We start from the raw sequence: 22640 nt of genomic DNA, 5'->3' as shown, positions 1-22640 counted from the left end.
CAAATGATTATACTGATTATCATCAAATGAGCAAACGTATGAGCAAATGATTAGCAATTAGTACATGATATTTAGAAGCTGCATTTTTTTGCAAAGTACTTCCATAAACTTGTATTTTATAATTGTTGATGACATTTAACAAATTGTCTGCAGTTTTTAGCGACATTAGCCTATACTGTATATATAGTCATTGTATTAGATACATAGATAATATCAAGTATATAAACAGATTAAATACTGTATCTGCACAGCGTATATTGTGTGTATAATACTGCGTATATATATATACATTACAGCAGTACTTTATAAATAGTTCTAGAACCAATTATTATACAATAAATTTGCTGGATGACAAAGCCATGGAATCGTTAAGTCATATATATTAGAGCTGAGTGCGTAGAGTATTAACAATCTTGAGCAATGCATTAATACATCTGTAGAATACAACTGTATGAAGCCACTAAAGATAATAACCCAAACATCTCTGACTCAAAATATCAAAACAGATTATAACTGTGTATGAATCATAAAGAAGTTTTATCAACCAAAGATTATACTCTAATAATTATATTTAAGCAGTTAATATGTTAAATTGGGTAAGAGGTTAGTGGTAAAGTGTGAGTGAGGGTGTAAAGGGGGCAGTGTGAACAATGGCGGCCGCGGGGAGAGTGTAAGTGTCGGCCACTGAGACAAGTCCGTCATTCACTCCTCGCCACGCTCATATTAAGGTTAAATGTGAGTAGGAATGGTGAGGGTGATAGTGTGTTGGTGGGGTGTGTGATGGTGCGCCGCCTGGTGAGGATATAACCCCCTGGTGACGAGGGGAAAAGTTTGGCCTTGGCAGCTTTGGCCTGACAGATGTGGAAATATGAATTGAAAAGTGGCACTAGTTTGCTGAGAGAGTGGCACAGGTGGCACTTGTTGGTGGCTGTGTGCACTGGTAGTTTGTCAGAGTTGTACTAGGTGTGAGTGTTGGTAGAGGAAGGTGGTAATGTGAAGGTGGTAGTGGTGGTGGTGGTGGTGGTCCAAGGCCAGGGGTGGGCAGGTGTGTGTGGCCTACTTGTGTTCGTGCCCAGTCTGCCCTCTCCACACCTCTCCTCCACACCTGCTGAAGACAATACTAGGCCAGCACGTGTGTCACAAGGGTACAGTCAAGTCACACCTTTTGACAAAGCTCATTTTCTAATTGTCAAAACCCTGTATTCTTCTTGATGGTACGTGCAGTGTGCATCCAGCCCTTTATTGTGTATTATTAGGTCAGGTTAGGTTAGCTTGTGGTAGACTGTGTTAGCTTGGGTATGGTTAGGTACATTAATGTGTTGGTGGAGGGTCTTTTGTACGATGGGACTTGTGCCCGTGTGGGGGCACGCTCGAGTGACGTGCCCAAGGCCGCAACGACCTATTCTCTAGGTCGCAACGGTATTATTAATATTGAGACTCGAGTAGTTATAGGAAGGGTGAGAGTGTGCATTCTGCAGGGGTCCAAGTTGAGCAACTCCAGGGTCTTGGCTTGTCACCTCTAGATAGCCTTGCAAGCTAATACACAATCATATAGATACATATGATTATGTATTAGCATAAATATGATCTAATTGGTGTCTTGAGAGCTACTGGGTCAAGTTATATCTGTATTGTCTTAACCTCAGACTTTTCCCTAAGCTTGTGGAGGCCCTGTGTTTGTTTGGTAGTGGTTTTCTTGTTAGTAATTTTGTCTGGGTATGAGGCTCTTCTGTAGGGGTAATAGAGTAGCTTTCTTCATGGAGGAGATCAAAAAGAATAAATATTGGGCTTCGAGTGTGAAATGTGTGTTTAAACCATTGTGCCACTCTCCAACATTATTGTTCCTTGCACTTTGTTCCTTACACTGAAAGTTGCACCTGGCAGATAAAAGTCTGCTTTGCCCAGGTGATTCAGTTGTATTAGTATTAGTATTCTGACATATTTGCCAGCTTCCTGCTGGCAAATATGTCCAGTAAAACCAACAACTATGTCTATTAATACTAGGAAACACTTCACTAACATTTTCATATAATTCTTTCAAAGTCTAGCACTTTTTTTGTACACATTTGTACCTTTGTAACAGGAACATCTTCACAACTTATCAGTCACCTCTTACTCAAACAGATGACAAGGTTACACCTCAGATAACATAAATACACCTCACATGCCTCACCCAAGGTGTGAAGTTTCATGTCACCTCTCACAGTCTAACTTGATGTCTACTGTGTGAAGCATCTAATGTCTCACTACAGTATATCAAAGTGTGTTTTGGATAGCTGAAACATTATTTCCATGTATTAACTGTCTTAAATATTCTAATTTTAATTCACTAGTAGTGTGTGTGTTAGTGGCTTGGTACAAATGTACCACTTAATCACTAACATATATTCCTTCACAACCCATTGTGCTTTCTTGTATATAAATACAAAATACTGTGTACTAAATGTGGCCTTCACTTGCAGTAAACCTCCCTCCCCATCACCCTGACCTTCTTTTTCAGTAACCCCCACCCCACCCCTCCTGACCTTCACTTTCAGGAAACCACTTCCCAACCCTGACCACTTTCAGCACCCCCACCCCCCCCCACCCCATCTTGGCCTGGACTTTCAGCACTCCTCCCATCATCCTGGTTATAACTTTCAGAACCTCCCCCCCCCCCCCCATCTTTGCCTTAACTTTCAAGACCCCCCATCCCCCCCCATCCTGGTCTTAACTTTCAGCACCCCCCCATCCTGGCCTTAACTTTCAGCCCCCCTCCCTCCCCCCCGATCCTGGCCTTAACTTTCAGCATCCCCCCATCTTGGCCTTAACTTTCAGCCCCCCCCCCCCCCACCTCCCTCCAACCCATCCTCTGAATTGACAGTATGGTTTAATACCAAGTGTAATAAGTTCATTTCCTGACTGTTAGGAATAGTACATAATTCCACTTACTTGTGCTGTTACATTTACCTCCCCATTTATTCTCCTCGTTTTCTGTTAAGACACTCAGAATTTTAGGATGAAGTTTTCAAGTTCAATTCTCTATTCACAAGTTTTAAATATCAAGAATTTATTTTTCAGTTTCATTAATATATAGGGATTTTATACAAAATTTGAAAATATCCTTAGTTTACAATTTATTGAAATATTTCAGTTTTGTTTTATTAGTTTTATAAAACTGTAATATCAATATAGCTATAAGTTAAGTAGTAATTGTAATTAAGAAGCAATAAAATTCTTGTCCTCGTACACTAAGAAGGTTAGGTTGTGGGTTTTCTATTCAGCTTTTCAGGTAAACTCAAATATTCACAATATATTTCACAGTACGGTTTAATACTAAGTTAAAATAAGTACAATTCCTGACTGCTAGGAATAGTACATAATTACACTTGTGCTGTTAAATTTACCTCCCTATATTCGGAGGATGGACTGTAACTTTCAGCAAACCCCCCATCCGAGCCTTAACAAGAGCCTTGTTAAGTGCCTATATTAGCACACTCCAAATCCTGTCTCTTTTTGCAATTCAATTTGCCCAAATCTGCATTGTTCGTCCAGTAGACAGTGCTACTAACATCTCCCAAGTTTAGGATTTGGCATCTACATTTTTCTGCCCAGTTCTGGAATGTCGTGAGGACTTTCTGAAGTTGTGTCGAGTCCTCATTACAGTTTACTATTGTCATACTTTTGTGTCATCCACAAGTTTTGTGATGTTGCTGTTTACCCCCAACATTTAGGTCATTGACATTACTGTATTAATAACAAGGGGGCCAGACGTACGCCTGCTGCACACTGGTGACTCTTTCGGTTCCGACTTCACCCCCATTGATTACAAATCAATGCCTTGTTCTTCACCCAGACTCTGATCCAATATCTTTGGAACCTAAATGTAGTGCCTTACATATTGGGATCATTCTTCACAATTGTTGAAACACTCTCAACAATATTGATGTGATTGTTGTCTATGATATTAGGTGGGGAAGGCAAGTACCTGATTCTTAGTGTTTTTTAAGTAGTTGGTAATCCTTATTTTCTTGCCTTTACTTATCAATTTTTTTTAATGCAATTGAACTGCTAACTTTCTTGTCCAAAAGGTAGATTGAATTAAGTTTAGACATAAAATAACTGTTGCAAACATTGAGATTGAGGGCTACATCAGAACTGCGAATGAAGTGTGTGAAGTGCATAATGAATTATTAATTTCCTATGCTAAAATATAACTTTAAAATTTGTTGCATTTTATCATAATGGTCATCTCTTTCACTAGCTGTATAGCCTAGTCACCAATATAGTACTGTACTTAGCTAGTTTGTTAATTTGTTAATTAGGCAACTGTTTTATTATATTACAGGAGCAGGTGGAGTGTGTAGCATCATGAATGAGCCATGTGGAAATGGCAGTAGTGGCAGCTGTAGTAACCAGGGTGGAGGTGTTCGCACCAGGACGTACCCTTCTGTCAACACAATGGAACGTGGAGGAACTGGAGGTGGTAGCAACTCTTCGGGGTTTCCTCGGATGTCCCTACGCTCGCTCTTGCTCAATAGTCCCTTCTCTATCCGTACCAGATCTAAGAGAGTTCGAACTCCAACCTCGTCTTGTGAGTAAATTCATAATTCTATTGATTTTGGAGATTTTATTTGTGACTAATTCATTGTAATGTATAAAACTTATGCAGAATTGGTAATGGCATCATCTTGTTTATAGTCTTTGTTTTTATAACTGTAGTGCTGTTATCTTTAGTTTTATCTGAAGATAATGCTAGTCTTGTAATCATTCTCTACATATTAGTGTTTTACAGTACTTTGAAGTACTGTATAGCTTTGAAATAATATTAATCTTTACAAAGGATTCTCATTTTGTATTAAGCTCAGTGTTTTGAACTGTACTGTATATGCATCATGCATAATCATTACCCCACTTCCCACTGTCATGGGGTGGGGGGAGAGTCATATAGTAAAGGAAGGCTATAGATTATAATAATACACATTATAAATATCACTTCCATTTTATTTTCAACATAGTACAGTACTGTATATATTATTATTGATGTGTATCATAGAGTATATATCAGTATAAATCTGAAATAGAGGGAATACTGTACAGAGAACATATAAGGCACACGCAGACACAAGAAAGTCTCAAAGCTTGAAGATTTGGACCCCTTTCTGGATATTTTAGCTTTCCAAGTTTCACTGCAGTTTGCTGGCCATCAGTAGCACCCCAGTATATTTACACTGGTATAAATATATGAGCCATCATATTTGCACTAATAAAATACAGTAGTGATAAATTTCAAACTTCAGATGAAAAAGAATGGATGTTGCTTCAGGTGGGTTTTTGCGTGATTTCATCTATTCGAGCAAGGGTTCAGTGCACTGTACAATATAATGATACATGTTTTGCTTTATTAAATGTATGATAGCTTGTTAATAATAGTATGTTTTCTTACAGATAAACTTACCATAGAGCCAGAAAATAACACCGATTCTTCAGTATTTGTAGAAGGAACAGGTGAATCTTCCAGTTGGAGCTCCATCAAGCGCCACCACACAAGTGGGAGGAGTCTGGTTGGGAGCCGCAGAGGTTCTGTGGGATCAAAAGGCACATCTAGAGGAGACTCCTGTTCTTCTGAAGGGGTATGAAAAACAAACGATGTTCTCACCTCTCATGGTCAGTCCTCATCATAGAATTATGACATCATTAGAAACACACCACTCATTTTGAAGACAAGATACTGACTGTCATGCTTGGTTGAGAAGAGCAGTGCATATGTTATTGAGCTTCGCATTGTTTAGTGCCCGCTGCTCTTGGAAGCCTAGCTAGTATCTTATTTTGCCACATCTTCACCTTTTGTTAATTTTGTATTTTTATGTTCAATGTTTAGTTTTCACATGAGTGAACTTATCAGATTTGGTTTATATAGTAATAGCACTGTGGTATATATATAGAAACTGTCTCCCAGTAGGAGTGTCTTTCCTTTGATTGTATTCAGCAATTTAGATATAAATGAACAGATTTGTGGAAAGTTAAACAGTTTTAAAGAATAGGCAATAGTTTCAAAACTATTAAATTAGTGAACTAATTACTTAGAGGATTATCAATCATCACTTTCAGTTAGGCTATGCAAGTACATTCAGTCGTGTAATGTTAACACTTTCGCGTCTTGATGCATTATGCGGCATAAAACCAAAACACGCAGAGTGGCAGATGACGTAAACGTCGTCGTGCAAAATTTTTTTGCATAGTCATATTATTAAGTATAAACATTGTGAGTGAAAGTTTAACATTGGGTTGTGTGCTCACCGGGAATGCTTGACCTTCCTTCCGGTGCGATATGGGTGCCCCGCCTGGCCAGAAAAAGTGTTATTAATTGAACTATATATGCATTATTTACACTTCAAATGCGTGTGTAAAATAACAGATCTTGCTTGCTGCACAGGTTCCAAAATTCATAATGAAAAAACAAAATTCAAACATACGTTATATCTTAAACACTTAAGGTATAGATACACTATCAACTATGATGATTTGATGCTCTTGATCTATCATTTCGGGCAGATTCTTAATCTTAATTTCCCCTGGAATACTACCCGCCAAATCTTTTAACAATCGGGTACCCTTTCACTGCTGGGTGAACAGAGGCATACAGTTAGGGATTGGCACCTAGTCAATCCTTCCTGGCCAGGATACAAACTTAGGCCAAATTACTCTCGAAGCCCAAGGCGAGTGTGTTATCACTGCGCCACGGGGACTGAGAATATGATGGAATGATATGTAAACTGGAATGTGCAAAGGGGAAAGGGACTGGTGGAATGTCACTGTAAAGTACATAGGGATTTTCTTGACTATTGTATATGATTATCACTATTCTGGATAAAATTATTTACTTAATAGTTATAAATTAGGAGTTTATATTATAACGTTAGGAAAGATGTTATTTTTAAAAGATCTCGTGTGATTAATTCGGTCTTTTGCTCTTATAAAAGGGCGCATGTGCTAGCAGCGGTAACAGTAGCAGTCATGGCGATGCTGTCGGAGTTAGTAGCATCACTGGCATCATTGAAGGTGCTATGGCAGAAGTTGGTCGGCGAGAGTGCTCTCTGTGTCTACAAGAGGTTCCAGATGACCTCTTTCCTACACTTATATCCTGCCCTCACTCGGCATGTCTTCCCTGTCTCAGACAGTACCTCAAGGTGGAGATCACAGAGTCAAGAGTCAATATCAGTTGTCCACAGTGTAATGAGCTTATGCATCCCACAGGTCAGTCTTGCCTATTTAAGTACAGTACACTGTTAGCTTTTATGTGAATTATATGTTGTGAACTTATAATATATGCACATGTTAAAGATAAGCATCGTTGTATTGAGAGGTTTCATCAGTGTCATCTGTTGATAGATTAATGAATAATTGGCTCAATAGAAACAGATACTGTATAGTACTGTGGAACTCTAACTTGAATACAGTGATTTAATGAGGCTTCATTACCTGTAAGAGTAATGAAGGTAGTGTGAGCACCCCACTCCGGATTGTTTTCATAGCCAAACAAAGGTATAAGTGTTTTTTTCAGAAAAATAGTTTTTATTGGTTTTATATATTGTATGTGTCAATATATATAATTATATATTGACACATACAGCAGAACATGCATTTGTAGTGTCTGTCAGCCTCAACTGACAGATTCATATTAAACCTCTTCTGCTGTATCATGGGTTGTGGGATATCACAAGTGTTGGTTTATACCAAACATTTTTGTTATTGTAAAGGTTAGAGCACACACAAGTTCAATGCACATTTGTATACCTAAATATAAATTGATTAATATATTGTATGATATTTTTGTCACTGGAATCTAGACCAAGTGAAATCTTCTGTTGGTTCCTGTTGCAGCCTATCAAAATGATCAATGCTCTGTCATAGCAAAATTCTTCTGTTTATCTGGGATTTTCTGTAGACTGAGTTCCACTCAAGTGGGAGTATTGTACAGTACTTTGATATCAAATTGCTTTCATAAGAAAATTTTTAATAAAATGTAAAAAAAAGTCCATTGCAGTTAAGCTCTTGGGTTCTATTCTATTTGGGTTCACTGTACAGTTCATCCAATTTTACTTTTCTGTAATTATTTTAAGTAATTATTTTAAGCAAAAATTAAATTCATGTTTTTATTCCAATAGGCCACTATTGCAGATTTTGTATTTTAGATGCTGGGAGTAAATATATTTTTCAGATATTCATAGGTTTGGCTTAATGGGCTATTTTCAAGTATAAGAAGAGTTAATGTGTGAGTGTGTGTGTAATTGCAGGACAAAAGTTTAACTCGCACTGTTCTGACTAACTAATACTGTAATGTCATGAAGATTTTATGGTTTTGGCACACACAACCCTCTTATTTAAGATGACCAAACCACACACCAGAAGACGAAAAAACAACAATGTTTAGGTCCGACCTGCACCATTATCAAGTCGTATGTCCTGGACATTATCTAGTCGTTTGTACTTAAGGCGCGATAATGGTCCAGGATGGATGGAAACGTTGTTATTTCTTCGTCTTCTGGTGTGTGGTTTGGTTGTCATATTTTGCCATGTTATTGACTCATCGTCTCCTCTTATTTAATTTGCCATATTTACAATTGTTTGCAAATGAGAATTTTAGTAAATTTGTGCACGTTTTTGTGCATTTGTCTGTCAAAATAATAAAGACCATTGTACATTTAAGACCTTTCTACCACTAGATATTCACAACATAGTGGACAATGCCTTGTTATCATACAAGTTTGAGGACTTTATGCTGCGTAGAGTGTTATCTATGGACCCTGACACACGATGGTGTCCTGCTCCAGACTGTGGGTAAGTTTTCTGGAGGTGTACACAATACTTTGAATGATAGTTTCTTGTAGTATGATGTTTAGTTTTTACTTTACTTACCTTCAAAATATATATAAAATATCTTATTGTCACACTGGATTTAATGTCTTATTTTAAGACCACGTACATGGATCCTTATTTACCAAGTCGGTGTTCAGTAAGGTGGATTATGGTCACTCATTGAATGTACAGAGTTCCCACTAGGTAAACAGTCGGCCATTATTGGGTTTGTTGTCACAACTTCGCTTTTGCTAGACCAATGCATTACATAAAACAAAATTTGTAGTGGGAGAGAATATGTATCGGTGTTTTTCCCTGGAGTGACTGGGAATGTACATCCTTCAATCTGTTTGCGATCAGAAATGTTGAAATGATTGGACATTTTGGTCAATCCGTCTGACTTCAAAATGTAATTTTATGTGAAAATTCATAACAATAGTTTTTAGCTTCATAAGATACTTCAAACCAATACACAAAAGAATATTGTCTGGGGATTAACAACAAAAATACTTTATATGGGTACCAACAAAGGGTCAGGATGTTTCTCCACATATGGTCTTAAAATTATTAGGCAAGTATATTTATATACAATGGTGTTAAGTTGTTGGGTGGCAAGCACATATGAAACCTGCTGCTTCACTTGTTTATCATGTGCGTATGATGAGCTGTTATAGAGAAATAGCACCAATTTACTCCTCTCTGGCAAGCCAGTACTATTAACTTGGTCCCTAAAATTACTCAAAACTACCCAAAAATTCTTAGAATTACAGAAAGAAAATGTACATTCTCTGGCCTTGAATAATGCAAATATTGAATACAGCCATTTGTAACTCATAGCATGAATAAGCATCTCCCACTTTCCTTCTGTCACCAACTCCGAATCCCATCTATAGGGTGAACACGATCCAGTCCTGATCTAATCATGTGTGACTGGGTCACAGAGAATGTGTAAGAGTCGTAGAACTTGACAACATTGTTATTTTCCCAGCAGCACCATCCCACACACTCCAGATGTGCACACCCCCATTCTTGATGCCCACACCCCTCTCTTGATGCCCATGTCCCATTCTTGATGCCCACACCCCTCTCTTGATGCCCATGTCCCATTCTTGATGGCCCATGCCCTACTCCAGATGCCACACCCCACTCCTGATGCCCATTCCTTGATCAGCCATCCTGGAATGTTTTCTATTTAAAATCATAAATAGTTTTATTCACTTCACATGTAGTGCACATAATACTTCTAGGAATGCCAGATTCAAGTTTCTTATAAGATGTTATTTTTGTATCTAAATTCATCGTAATGTTGTCTCTTGACGTCATTGCTTGTTGAAACCCTAAATGATTCATTTCCTGCATTTTTTTGGAAGAAATAATGGCCAGGTGCAGTATATATTTACTGAATAAGACAACGAAAGGCTTTGATAGCTAAGGGGCAAACGAGAACCAACTAGATTGTCATAGCAGGTTCAGAGGTTGCTCTGAGCTATCTTCTTTGCTGGCTGCTAAACTAAATAGTAGGCCTCAGGAAAGAGTGGAAGATGGGTGAGATGTCTGGTTGGAAACACAAATGTATAGTCAGAATAATCAGTACAGTAACCGAGTGTAAGAATATTCCAATCTTTTCCTGTAGTGACTGGGAATATACTAGTAACTCTGCAGTTGTAGGTGGAAGGGAGGGAGGGAGGGAGGGAAGAGTTTGTGTGTGGTTACACCATTTTCATTAATGAAAACATTGAGGGCCTAAAAATTACTTCGAAATATTACCATATTTAACAATTTCTGGTTTAGGAAGTAGTGAATAACCCCATATAAATATTAAGAGTGAATAGTGTACTATTAATATTACAAATGTTACAATATTCACAAGTAATGTAGACTATTACAAATGTTGTAATATTCACTATCAGATGTATTCTAAATACAATACTCCTACAAAAACATATCTATAAATTATAGGACATTTCCAAAGTATTTGAATTTGGAACCATTTTTTGTAAATTTTGTGTACTACTATACTATTGTTACAGTATTTTATTTATAGGTATGCTGTAGTTGCTACTGGCTGTGCTGGATGTCCTAAGCTGAAGTGTGAACGTCCTGGGTGTGGAAGTTACTTCTGCTACCACTGTAAAGCTGAATGGCATCCCAATCAGACTTGCGATATGGCCAGAGCTCAGCGCTCGCCCAATGTTCTTCTCTCCTCATTCAGTTACCTGCATGACATACAGACTAGTAAGTTGTAGCATTACTGTAGTGACAATTTCTTAATTAAGTTTTCTTGTAAATTCACCTATTTAAGCTTAAACATTTACTGCAAAAAATCTGGTATGTAGATAAGTTTTAAAATAAATTTTGTGTTGTCAGTTGTATGGGGCTTTCTTGAAATTAGTATCAGTAAATTAATGGGAAGTGGAGAGAATGAAATCAGAAAATGAAAGCCTTTCCAGACAGGGAAAATAATTATGCCAGTAATGTTATGGGCTATATGAGCCAAGATGGTATTGCAGTGGAAGTGGAGGGGCAAAATTCCATTATAATTTACAAGATGCCAGAGCCAACAAGAGAAATGGCAAGACAGGAGAGAGAGGTACGGTAGAAATAACCAAGATCCTCTACAAAGTAGGGGCGAGTAACGCAACCTGCAAGGTCTAAAATCACTGTTGCAAAGGCAACATTTTGAACCAATACCCTAAAAGAAAACCATAGATACAAAAATGCATACCTGAGCTGGGACATGTCCAGAAAAGAAAGGGAGGAGTTTGAGAAAATTAGAATTAAAAGCTAAAAGGAACAGGATAAGTAAAGGAAGAAAATGCAAGAACACAAGTAGCACAAGAGTCCCTACAACAGTTATATTGAATACAACCCAGCTAAATCTGTCTCGTCCTCAATGGGTTTAGCTTAAATGTGCCTTTTCTCTGTCCTACCCTAAATCCTTATCTCAATTCTCCTTCAAAGTGCTTTATAGTTGTACTGGCTTATTGCTTTCTCCTGACGATTACCTTACCATCTGTTTGCCTTTAGTTTGACCAGAGCTATTTTACAGCTCTCACTCTTTATTGAGATTGTTCTTGTGTATTTATGTTTTTATAAAAAAGATATAGCCATTGTAAGCTTTATTTGCACTTCTAGATGATGATGTCAAAGCTTGTCCAAGATGTCAGGTATTGATTGTGAAGATGGACGACGGCTCGTGCAACCACATGACGTGTAGTGTGTGTGGAGCCGAGTTCTGTTGGTTGTGTATGAAAGAAATATCTGATCTGCATTATCTCAGGTTTGTTAGTCTTGTAAAGGTTACTCTTCATGTTCGGCTTGATTTATTATTAAAACTTTTGGCATTTATAAATTCTGTAATGTAATTGTATCATTTTCTTATGGTGTAAATGCCAACCTTCAATGTTATTAATATATGCTGGTAAAAGTACAAGATAATACATACACTGTATTTCTGAAATTCTTCAAGTTCATTTTCATTTATGGACCAGCTGTGTGTTCTATATGCAAAAATTAATGTTTAATTTTGTATTTTTTCTTGTGGCAAATGCAGTAATGATATATTAAACACTACAGAGATGTTTAATTTGTTTCTAGGCACAAATATTTTATTTTCATCTAATAGCCCGTCGGGATGTACGTTTTGGGGAAAAAAGCCATGGTCACGGAAGAAGAAGATACTGTGGCAGTTAGGCACCCTTGTTGGTGCTCCTCTTGGCATAGGATTAGTGGCAGGCCTGGCTGTCCCTGCCATGATTATTGGTCAGTAAGATATGCATTCTGAATATTTACATGAAGTAATGTAGACCCCTCAAACTGCTTGCCAGTATTTAGTGCTTTGCACCTCTTGCATGTAATAAAAAAAGCTTTTATATTGTTTGTTTTCCTAAATGCTAATTGTCATAATAAATGTTCCATGTACCTTGTTTAGCTGTAGTGGACTTATGAAGTTGCATATTTTTTGCTTGCATGGCAAGTCATGCATTGGTGTGTAAATAGTGGTATTTTGTTATACCATGAGGAAATGTGTGTACTACAATATAGATATATGTATGTCACTATGTGCACTATGTTTTTTCCTTAAAACTATCATAATTATGAATATCTCATTACGCTTCATATTCTACTATAAAGATGGTTATCAGCGAGTTGGTGTCTTTAGAATTTATGGGGTGTGATAATCTGGGAAAGTCGATGATGCAAAGTGCAACAACTTTTTTATACCACGTCTTCACCAAGTTCCTTTTATTTTTGCATTTTTGTTATGCTCCGTTTTCGTGACTACAGGATCATTTCAGCAACGTCTTATTTTGGTAACAAGGAATGAATAACTTCAGGCCTCACCTGTGACACTGTAATGGTATATACAGTACTATTTTAAGTTTACTTATCCTTTAAACAGCAAGAGTCATAAATAATGACCTGTGTCAGTGCATATAAGGATTTGCACTTGTTGTTGGATCCCTGGATGTGCACTTCACTTTCCACAATGTCACTTTCGTCATAATTCTCAAATTTTACACATCTGAAGAGCAGAAATTTGTTACACAACACTAACTTACTGAATTACTGTAGAATGTTTAAGAATTTAATGTAATGTTCCACTGTAATTAGCGAATCATGACTGATGGAGTCTGATTTCTAATTACGTACTGTATTCACAAGTAAGTACGGTACAGTAGTCGCCAATTCTTTTTTCTTTGGCAGAGTTGTTCTAACAACTGCAGTATAGCCTTTTTTTTCATATGTATACCGTATATTACTACATAACACTACATTTGTAATTGGACCATTTTATCTCCAGGCATTCCCATTTGGGTTGGCCGTAAACTCCATGCCCGGTATTCCATGGCCAACCCTCACCGCCGCAACCTGGCTGTGGTGGGCGGAGTAACGGCTTCAGTAAGTATTACTTTTGGATTTTTAAGGCTGCTCTCTTGATTCATTAGATATTCTCAATGGAGAAAACTTGTTTTTCATGGACTTTTTCTTATGACAAGTTATGTTCAGTACAGTATTTCAAACACCTTATCCTATTAACTTGAAAATTAAAATAATCTTGTTTTGGGACAAAATATGTTTGACACTTAATATGATCAGTGTATTTTTGTGTTTTGTGATGTCTTCAGAAAACCATATCATATTGACTTGAAACTGAAACACTTGAATTGAATCCTTTAATTATTGGGCATAGTGACCCAATAGCAATTTTTTTTCATTTTATTAAATTCCCCCCCCCCCCTCCCCCCTCCCCCCTCCCCCAGGGGCTTGCTGAGATTGCTCTATGCTAATGGGTCACATCAGTCATGGAAGTTGTTTGGCCAACTGGAGACCAGAACCTAAACTCCCCTTAGTCACAGGAAGTGAGTGATAATTCACTGTCCCAATGGAAATGCATCCAGGAAGTCAGCAAAGTTTTACAAGCAACTTGTGGATTCACAGAAAATGAAGGCTCAAATCTGCCAAATAACTTTGCAAATGATTCACAGGAAACAAGATTCACTCAAACTAGCAAGGAACTTGGTAGTACCAATTGCCCTTGGAAGTACCTTGATGCTTTGTATCAAAAGATGGTTAAAGGAACATGTGAAACATTTGTTTATTTTCACATGTTGGTCTACCATATCATAAATGGTAAAATTGCCACTTCTTGCTCTGAAATACAAGTATACATGGATAGAATTGAATTTTCCTCAATTTTCAGTTCATATACAGAAAAATTACCCCCCTGGAAATGTCTGGGATTTAGTAAAATGAAGAAAACGGTAAATACTGGTAAAGTTGAAAAGACTGGAGGTGGATAGAATGTATTACCAAGTGCTGGTTGAATGAGAGTTGTTCGGCAAACAGCACCAGTAGTGGAAGAAAGGCTGTTCCCCATACTTTACCAACATTAATGCCTTCATCATCAATGTTAACCATCCACTCTTCGGACAATTTTTTTAGTATTTTTATACATGTACAGTACAGTATTTTTTTCTGCTTACTATTTACCATAATTTAAATGGTAATTATAGTTAAATATCTCTTTCAGGCTGTGATATCACCAGTGTTAGCAGGGTTAGCAGTGAGCATAGGTGTGCCCATTTTGTTAGCGTATGTGTATGGTGTTGTACCCATATCCTTGTGTCGTTCTGGAGGATGTGGTGTAACAACGTCTGCCTCGGGCGTCAGGATTGCTTTTGATGATGAAAATGACATGGTCTTTGGCATCCCAGGAAGACAGTCAGGTAATACAATTTTCCACTTTGTTTTTAATATTCCGTCAGTCCCGTTTTCTGCACATTAAATATTAATAGGCAGTGTTCCCCGAAAGTGTTTGAATGTTACCTTTCAGATATGACACTACACATGGTGACACCATTATTATGTACAAATTCATTGTTGCTCATATTTGTGTGTTGATTTACGACCCTCAGGCCCTATGTGATTAATGTGTGCATCTCTTGGCTCCCTGGATCAGATGTTAACTCGACCATTTTTGATAGGCTGTCACTGATTACTTGAGTGTCTTAATACAAGATGGTGGTTTAATCTATTTACACTCTCCAGCATATTACTGAGCGTTACTTGTAGTCAGAATACACCATATTTCATCTCGGTATGGTCTGCCAGTCAAAATAATCACCCTATCAGTGAGATGGATAGTAGGTGTCTCTTAAGATCATTGGTAGAGCTTGCACGATTAAAATAATTTAAAATGAAAGAAGAAATGACATGCATAGGAGCCTCACTTCATAATATTTTCTTTAATTATCCCAAATTCCATTACAAGTACAGTAGACCCAGAGGTACCTATGACCTATCTGGTGTGACCACCAGATAAGGGTGGTTACACTGTACTTTAGGGAAAATATTTAGATTTTATAAATACTGTACACAGTACAAATATTCTTATTAATATCTTGAATACATATTCTGTACATGTACAGTAATAAGTTTTTCAAAAGCATCTGTGAGTGTGTAAGTCATAAACAGATGCTTCACTTTATGTGAAGCATCTGTTTATTGAGGAAGCAAAGGGAGTTTAGATAGAGATGTTTCAGAGCCATTGAAAAATTCGTTGGTCAGAAATAAGTTTCTTTCAGAGTCCAGTCATGTTGGTGCTGGAACTGCCAGTATTGGTGAAGTGTCATGTGGTGCTTCCCTGTCCGCTGACTCTGCTGCCCATGTACTTGCCGAGAGTGACAGAGAATCTGCCAGCAACACAGCCATTGCCCCAGCTTCCCTCACTGGCTCCATAGCTTCCTCATGCATATCTAGAACAAACAGGTGATCATATTGGATGTTTAGAAAAATGCCTTCATTCATATCTATTTCTTGAAAGTAGAATACCGCTTTAGTAATGTGCAGGTTAGGAAGAGGAGAGGAGGGAACATTCACATGAGAGATGGATTTAGTTAGTAATTGAGTTGAATTTAAGGACAATATAATTAGATTAAACCAGAAGAATAACAGACTACACAGTGCTGGAGGGAAGCATCTTGCAATGACTGCTTTGTCTGTAGTGAATAGTCAGTCAAGTTTAAGGCAACAGAGATCTCTTACTTATTGTTTTCCTATTAATTATAAATGTGTTTATGCAGTGGGGCTTAGTAAATATATGCAGATTTTCATGTGGGATATAAAGCTTCTCAACTATAATGTAGGTTTTGAAAAGTAAATAGTTGATATTATTTTAATTTACTGTAAGCTGTTTGTATATCCTGAAAACTAATTTTAGTATATTATGTGTGTAGTTACATGTATGTACTTGCAGGTTAGAAGTACATGTAGATATTGCCCATGGTGCACGATCAACAGCTAGTGGAGAAACGGCTTCTTTAGCAATATCCGAGAGATCAACTCATACAGTGGATACAGAAAATGCTTCTATGCGAGGTCTTGCTGGATCATTACTCCAATACAAGGTCAGTACTTTAATAAGATGGTTTAAAATATTTTAGACACAAAATAATAATAAGAATAAACGTTTGTATGAAACAAGTCTTGAGACTAGACAAAATTGCCGTGGGTGAAACCTTAATTTTCTCTCCATCTTGTTTTTGAACTCAAAGTTACTACTTGATAAAAATTTAATAAGTATATTTTCTTTAACAAAAATGTAACACAGTATACCATATCTATAATAGCGTATAGAACTTAAGAAAAAAAACGGAAAAATGTATATCTGTCTGCGGAAATTCTCGGGTAATTTCCTCAGCTATGTATTATCCCTACAGGTTTCAGAATCGGAGGCAGAAGGAGATCTAGTAGTTGGTGGGGACAGTGCCAGTGGGGTGCTAGAGGAAGGTGTTGGCATTAGTCCCCACATTACAAATCTCTACATTCACTCGATCCCACCCTCGGCCAGTGACAACAATTCTGCTGTTTTGACAAGTGATGCTACCAACGATCAAGGTTCTTCAGATTTACGGTTAGACAGTGTTAGTGCCATAATAACTGCCAGGCAATTTTCTAGACGCCACAGCTCATCAAGTAAAGGTGTTACCTTTGTAGGAGACAGTCATGAAGCCAGTGACCATGTAACTCTTACATTAGATGACGATGATGATGACGACGATGAAGCTTCAGGTTACCCCTTTGGTTATGAAGAAGGTCGTGTAAATTTTCACAGTGGAATTCCTGTGTCAGAAATACAACCAGGTAGAGAAAGAGCTTTAAACTCGCAGAAAAATCCTTGCACAAGATCATTACACAGAAGTGTTCTTTGTGGTAGTAGTTCTTCTGTATTACCATCAGTTCATCAGAGCAAGAGTCAGAAAAAGAGCAAAAATAGCCATAGCAAGCGTCGAGCATCTAGTGCAGAAGGCAAATCGAGGAATTTTGACAGACCTGTGAGGTGTGAATCCTTTCCCAAGCTGGAAAGTTAGTGAGTCTGTGATAATTGTACTCTTCCTTCATATTGAATGACAATTGGTAAGATAAGTGAAAGATTGTGTGATATCCCAAGTGGAAAGCTTTACTTTATAGTATAATAAGCACAAAGAGAATGTATTAAATTTTTTGTATAGTATATGAAGTTAGCAGCAAGACATTTCTGCCATGGCAGACATCAATACTAGACTTGCAAGTCACTTAAGGCTGGACAAACAAGAAGCTTCATCAATTATACAGGTCAATTTCACACCACTGTCAGATGTTACTACAGTACGTATGAAATTTGCATTTTTTTATTCATTTTTTATGCCAAATTAATTTTAAAACTGTACAGTATTGGCATTATAAGGACTGGATTAAAAAAATTTAATACCTTTTTATTACAAAACCAGCTGCTTCTCACTTCCTCTGGCTTTGTTTTATATAATGTCGAGCTTTCTCGCATTAAAATATTAGTTTGAAAGAGTATTACACATTGTGCGAACAATTTATGGTGACAGGCTTCTGTGTGAAACCTATTATTTTATAGGTTGCAGTAAAGGGCTCCGAGAAGTTACATACTCTTAATATGGATAAGCTTCAGGTTGCAAGGTGATCACTCTAGATAATGAGGTACAATTGTTTAAAAGTTCAATAACTTTATGCATTATTAGAACTGAAATATAAATTTTCTGGAAAATCTTGCATTATTAATGTTTATCATCGCTTCTAATGTTTTTTTCCTGAATCAAGTAATAGAGTAACTGAATTAGATGCATGAATTTGCAAGTGAATTTTGTTCAGAAAAGATGTTTCTTTGGTCATAAAAATGTTTCCTTTCTTTGTCTTTGACTATGCAATTATATTTTCCAGTATGCATGGATGCCCTTATTATAGTATTGTGACTTCATTATAAGTTCACAATGTTGTGGCTGTTGTGACCTACTCTTGTTAAACACCTGCAGGGAGCTTCAACTGAGGTGATATAATATGATCATTAGTAAGATTGAGGTAAGGTGTGAATGATAAAAATCTTTATCTTCCATAAACTAATGCTGTTGTATCAAGATTGCACACAGGCAAAATGTTAGACTTTTGATAGTTTAATTTTATATGCATTAATTATATAGTAATATTCTCTCCATGTGGACATTTTCAAAATTATTGAAGGCATTAACAGTACAGTACCATGGAAAGTTCCATTACCTATTAGGTGTGTGTGTAGCGGACTGCAGGGATCGGTTCCTGTCACTGTACGCACACACTACTCTGCATTTAGAGGTAAGGTACATAAAAGTACTAATCCAGAAATTGGCCATATTTTACAAGATGAAACATTCCAGCCTCTGTGTGTAGTGGGTGTTAGAAATTGTACAGTTTATTGATAGCTTCAGCAAATGTTTGTACCTTTCTAGTCCTTGCTGAATCACAAAGATTAAGACTTTGTGTGGATTCTTTGGTGTGTTATCTGGTAATGGGTGTTGCTACACTTGGTCCATGAAGCTCACTAGCTCAGTAATTGGTAGTGACAAATGTAGGGAGTTGGAGACAGATATTGCTCAGTTGTTAAGGCACAAATGAACTGTCCATAAGTTATTGTATTCCATGCCATAACCATATTTTAGAGCATTTGATTAATTTTTAATTGAAGAATGCCTTAGTGTTTGAAGTAGTGAATTATATAAACTGAGGCATCAACAAGGTGTATTGTGATCCTCATCAATTTTGCTGTCAGAATGATTAACAAAATGTCTTTATTTGAAACCTTGTCCACAAACAACAGTAAGCTTAAAATTGTCAGGCATATTTATATTTTAACATGTAATAAATCTTTATTAAGGGCATCACTAAGCATGTATTTGATTATAGTGTGTTGAGGTGCAATATTATTATTTTGTTGTAGCACTAATAACCACTTGAAGAAAGTTTATTTGACCTCACTCCAAAAGACTGTAAATATTTACTTTGCGTTTTACAGCCATTCTCATACAAGATTGGTAAGTGTTAATGCTAGTGTGTGTGTGTGTGTGTGTTTACATGGGAGTTTGTGTAAATAGGGTTCACACTCCTACAACACTCCAGCATTTACTGTTGCCTCACACATGCCCACTCTTCTTGCCTTCTCTCACTACTGTACTTAACACACTGCCTTGTATGACAAGTTTTCTTGTAGCAACAGTGCAATATATTTGTGTTCTGATGTAAGTCAAGTTTTCACATATAAAGTTGCATTCACAAACTTTATTGGATATAAAGAACACGTGGTTTTCTATGTAAAGTGAGAACTATTTTGTTAAAATGCATATTACTTGTATACAATAGTGCTTTAAAATGATTGATTTTATACAAGTTGCTTAATGATTTAAATATGAAAATTAAAGGTACTGTATTAGTTTATTGGGTTGTCTTTATAGAAATTGTTTTATAGACATTTCATATCCCAATTTTATCCTTAAACATTTTTGTATGCAAAATTTGTGATTGTTGTTGTAAAGGATGGTTGTAATAAATGTAGAAATTTAGTTTTATCTCTGACTAGAGGTACAGTACCTATTTATTGAAAGATAACAAATTAGTTTATCTAAAAAAAAGGGGGGGGGGGGACTTTAATGGATAGTGTCTTTATATTTTGTTATTTCAACTCATTCCAAATATTTGCACTTGTTGCATAAATTGGAAATAATACAGCTCTACTCTTATTTTCCACAAGATAAATCTTGGGTAAATGTGTTGGCAGATACTAGATGCTATATATTTTCCTAAATAGTATTTTTGTTTACTTTCATTTTATATTACAAGTTTGAACCATTAATGGTTTGGCTTGACCAACAATGTTTACTAGTCTGTATATTTATCATGCAAATAGTTTTTTTTTTTTTTTTTGTGCCCATATGCCTGATTTATTTGTAATGTGTTCTACAGTTCTCTTCTGCTACTCATTTGTATATTTGCTTATAAATTCATCATGTTGGTATTAAATGTTGCTTATATTGTAAACATTATTGTTTTTTGCACATCACTAGTCCTTATTGATCAGTTTAAAGTTAGTTTTGAAGCATAAATGAATGATAAATGATGATCGATTTAATGTAAAGAGGAAGTAGAAACTACAGGTAAATGATTACCTCTAATTTTTATATTTTTGTGGATTTAATGATAGCTTACTTTTCACTAGTACTATTACATGACATTTGTGCTTTTAAATTTCATGTAGACATGGTAATTTGGCACATGGAACTCCTCAATGTATAATACTGTAGATAATCAGGATATTGATGCTAGATTGTTGTCTAGTATTGTTTCCATGGAAGGACAAAGGGTAAAGGTATGTATCTAACCTGTATAGTATTGGCACTTGCCATGCTTGACTAGCAACACACCGGTATCTATAAGAGATACTTAACAAGTTCATCTCTTATAAGATCAAACCACAATTAACATAGCATTAAGGCAATGTGAACATGGTCTTTTGTTACCAAAAATTTAGTGTATTATTTTGTACCAAGTTTTTATAAACTAGCCTCAAGTGTTACAAAAATGTAAATAAAATTGAGGGATATAGTGAATTGGAATTAGATTCCATAATAGCACAAATACTGTAATGTAATCCCTTTTATTAATTCCTGCCACTTTCTACTTTCTTTGACAGATGCACAAACTTCAGTGCTAGGGCATTGATATTTACTGCATCGAAATTGCAAAAGCATTTTATTAAATATCACCTTGTTGGTGTTGGCTAAACTGCTTTTGATTATAGTTAAAATATTTGAGTGGAAGTCATTTAGATGTGCTTGACATATAGGATGTCCCATATACAGCTGAAAAAGCTTATGACATTGATGAAATAATACTGTATGATTGGGTAAGATTAGGAATTTATGGCCAATGCAGCATCGGTGTAGGATTGTACTCGCTGCTACTGCCCACCGAGCTCTCAGTACACAATGGATGTTTAATTTCTTATTATGGATAAAGCTAAATTTCCAGGGTTTAATTTTTCATCAAGTCAAATACTGTACAATAGCTACCGACTCATTTTTATAAATTACTATGCACAAGGTTTGTCTTGTACCTAATACAGTACTTAGACTAACCTTCAGTTATCAATGTCACTTTACATAGTATTTACGTAACAAAATATTTCTTTTCTTCATTCTAAGAAAGGGTTACCTTTAGCCCTACACTGCAGTCTGTAATTAAACAAATCCTTTCAACTCTTAAGAATTTTGATTGTGTAATATTTGGCCCAATATGCCACTAACACATTTTATTCATATTGGTTACAGCATTTAAAAATAGACATTTTACAGTGACTTCTAATGAAAATTAGTTTGGAACAAAATTTTATTAGGGTTAGCCACAGGGTATGACTATACTACATTTTTTTTTATTGATTTCCATTAATCAAGATATAATGTATACTCATTAGCAAGTGAAAGGTTTTATATACATATTTAGGAGGCTTATTGATCCGACATAAAAGTGAATAGTATTACATTTGATGAACTGCAGTATGTGTCGAAGTAACTTATATTGTCAAGTCTGTAAATAATCACATGTAATGTAAATTTGTCACAATAAATATTGTATAAATATCGGTGTATTTGTGAACACACACTACTTAAATTTGACTTTGAACTAATGTTTGATAACTTAATCCACACTAGGCAACTCTTCATTACTTAAGAATTCTTCTTAAATGATTGTAAGTACTGTATAGCACCATAACCCCCTTCATTACTCTTGGGAAGGTAGCAACATCAAACTTGCCCTTGGCCCCACTCTAATGCCTTGCATAATGCCACATTCAACACAAACATTTACAAGGTCCAAATATTTCAATAAATTACACAAGCATTTAAATTGTCAACCTTCAGCATGCAGGCAGGTTGCTTCATCCCCTGGCTCTAATGTTATTCCTCATCTGATGGTTATTGTGCTCT

The 22640-nt window shown here is 36.3% G+C and overlaps 1 protein-coding gene across 2 annotated transcripts; it reads left to right on the top strand.

Moving 5' to 3' along the window:
• Positions 1–633: 633 nt before the first annotated feature.
• Positions 634–22292, top strand: LOC123762030 (E3 ubiquitin-protein ligase RNF19B). 2 transcript variants are annotated; one of them, XM_045748209.2, is made up of 13 exons: positions 634–735; positions 4328–4573; positions 5428–5612; positions 6963–7236; positions 8706–8820; positions 10883–11073; positions 11974–12118; positions 12464–12600; positions 13643–13740; positions 14873–15068; positions 15927–16110; positions 16598–16748; positions 17061–22292. In XM_045748209.2, the coding sequence occupies exons 2-13, from the start codon at positions 4351–4353 to the stop codon at positions 17709–17711; spliced, it is 2550 nt and encodes an 849-aa protein (XP_045604165.1). In that variant the 5' UTR covers positions 634–735; positions 4328–4350; the 3' UTR covers positions 17712–22292. The 2 variants fall into 2 exon arrangements, with proteins under 2 accessions (XP_045604165.1, XP_045604164.1); XM_045748208.2 differs by lacking the exon at positions 634–735 and adding an exon at positions 1101–1214.
• The last annotated feature ends 348 nt before the right edge of the window (positions 22293–22640 follow it).

This window comes from Procambarus clarkii, chromosome 34 (genome assembly GCF_040958095.1).
Source record: "Procambarus clarkii isolate CNS0578487 chromosome 34, FALCON_Pclarkii_2.0, whole genome shotgun sequence".
NCBI classification, from domain to species: Eukaryota; Metazoa; Arthropoda; class Malacostraca; order Decapoda; family Cambaridae; genus Procambarus; species Procambarus clarkii.
Note: the sequence above shows the minus strand (reverse complement) of the source record. Positions and strands in the feature narration are given on the sequence as shown.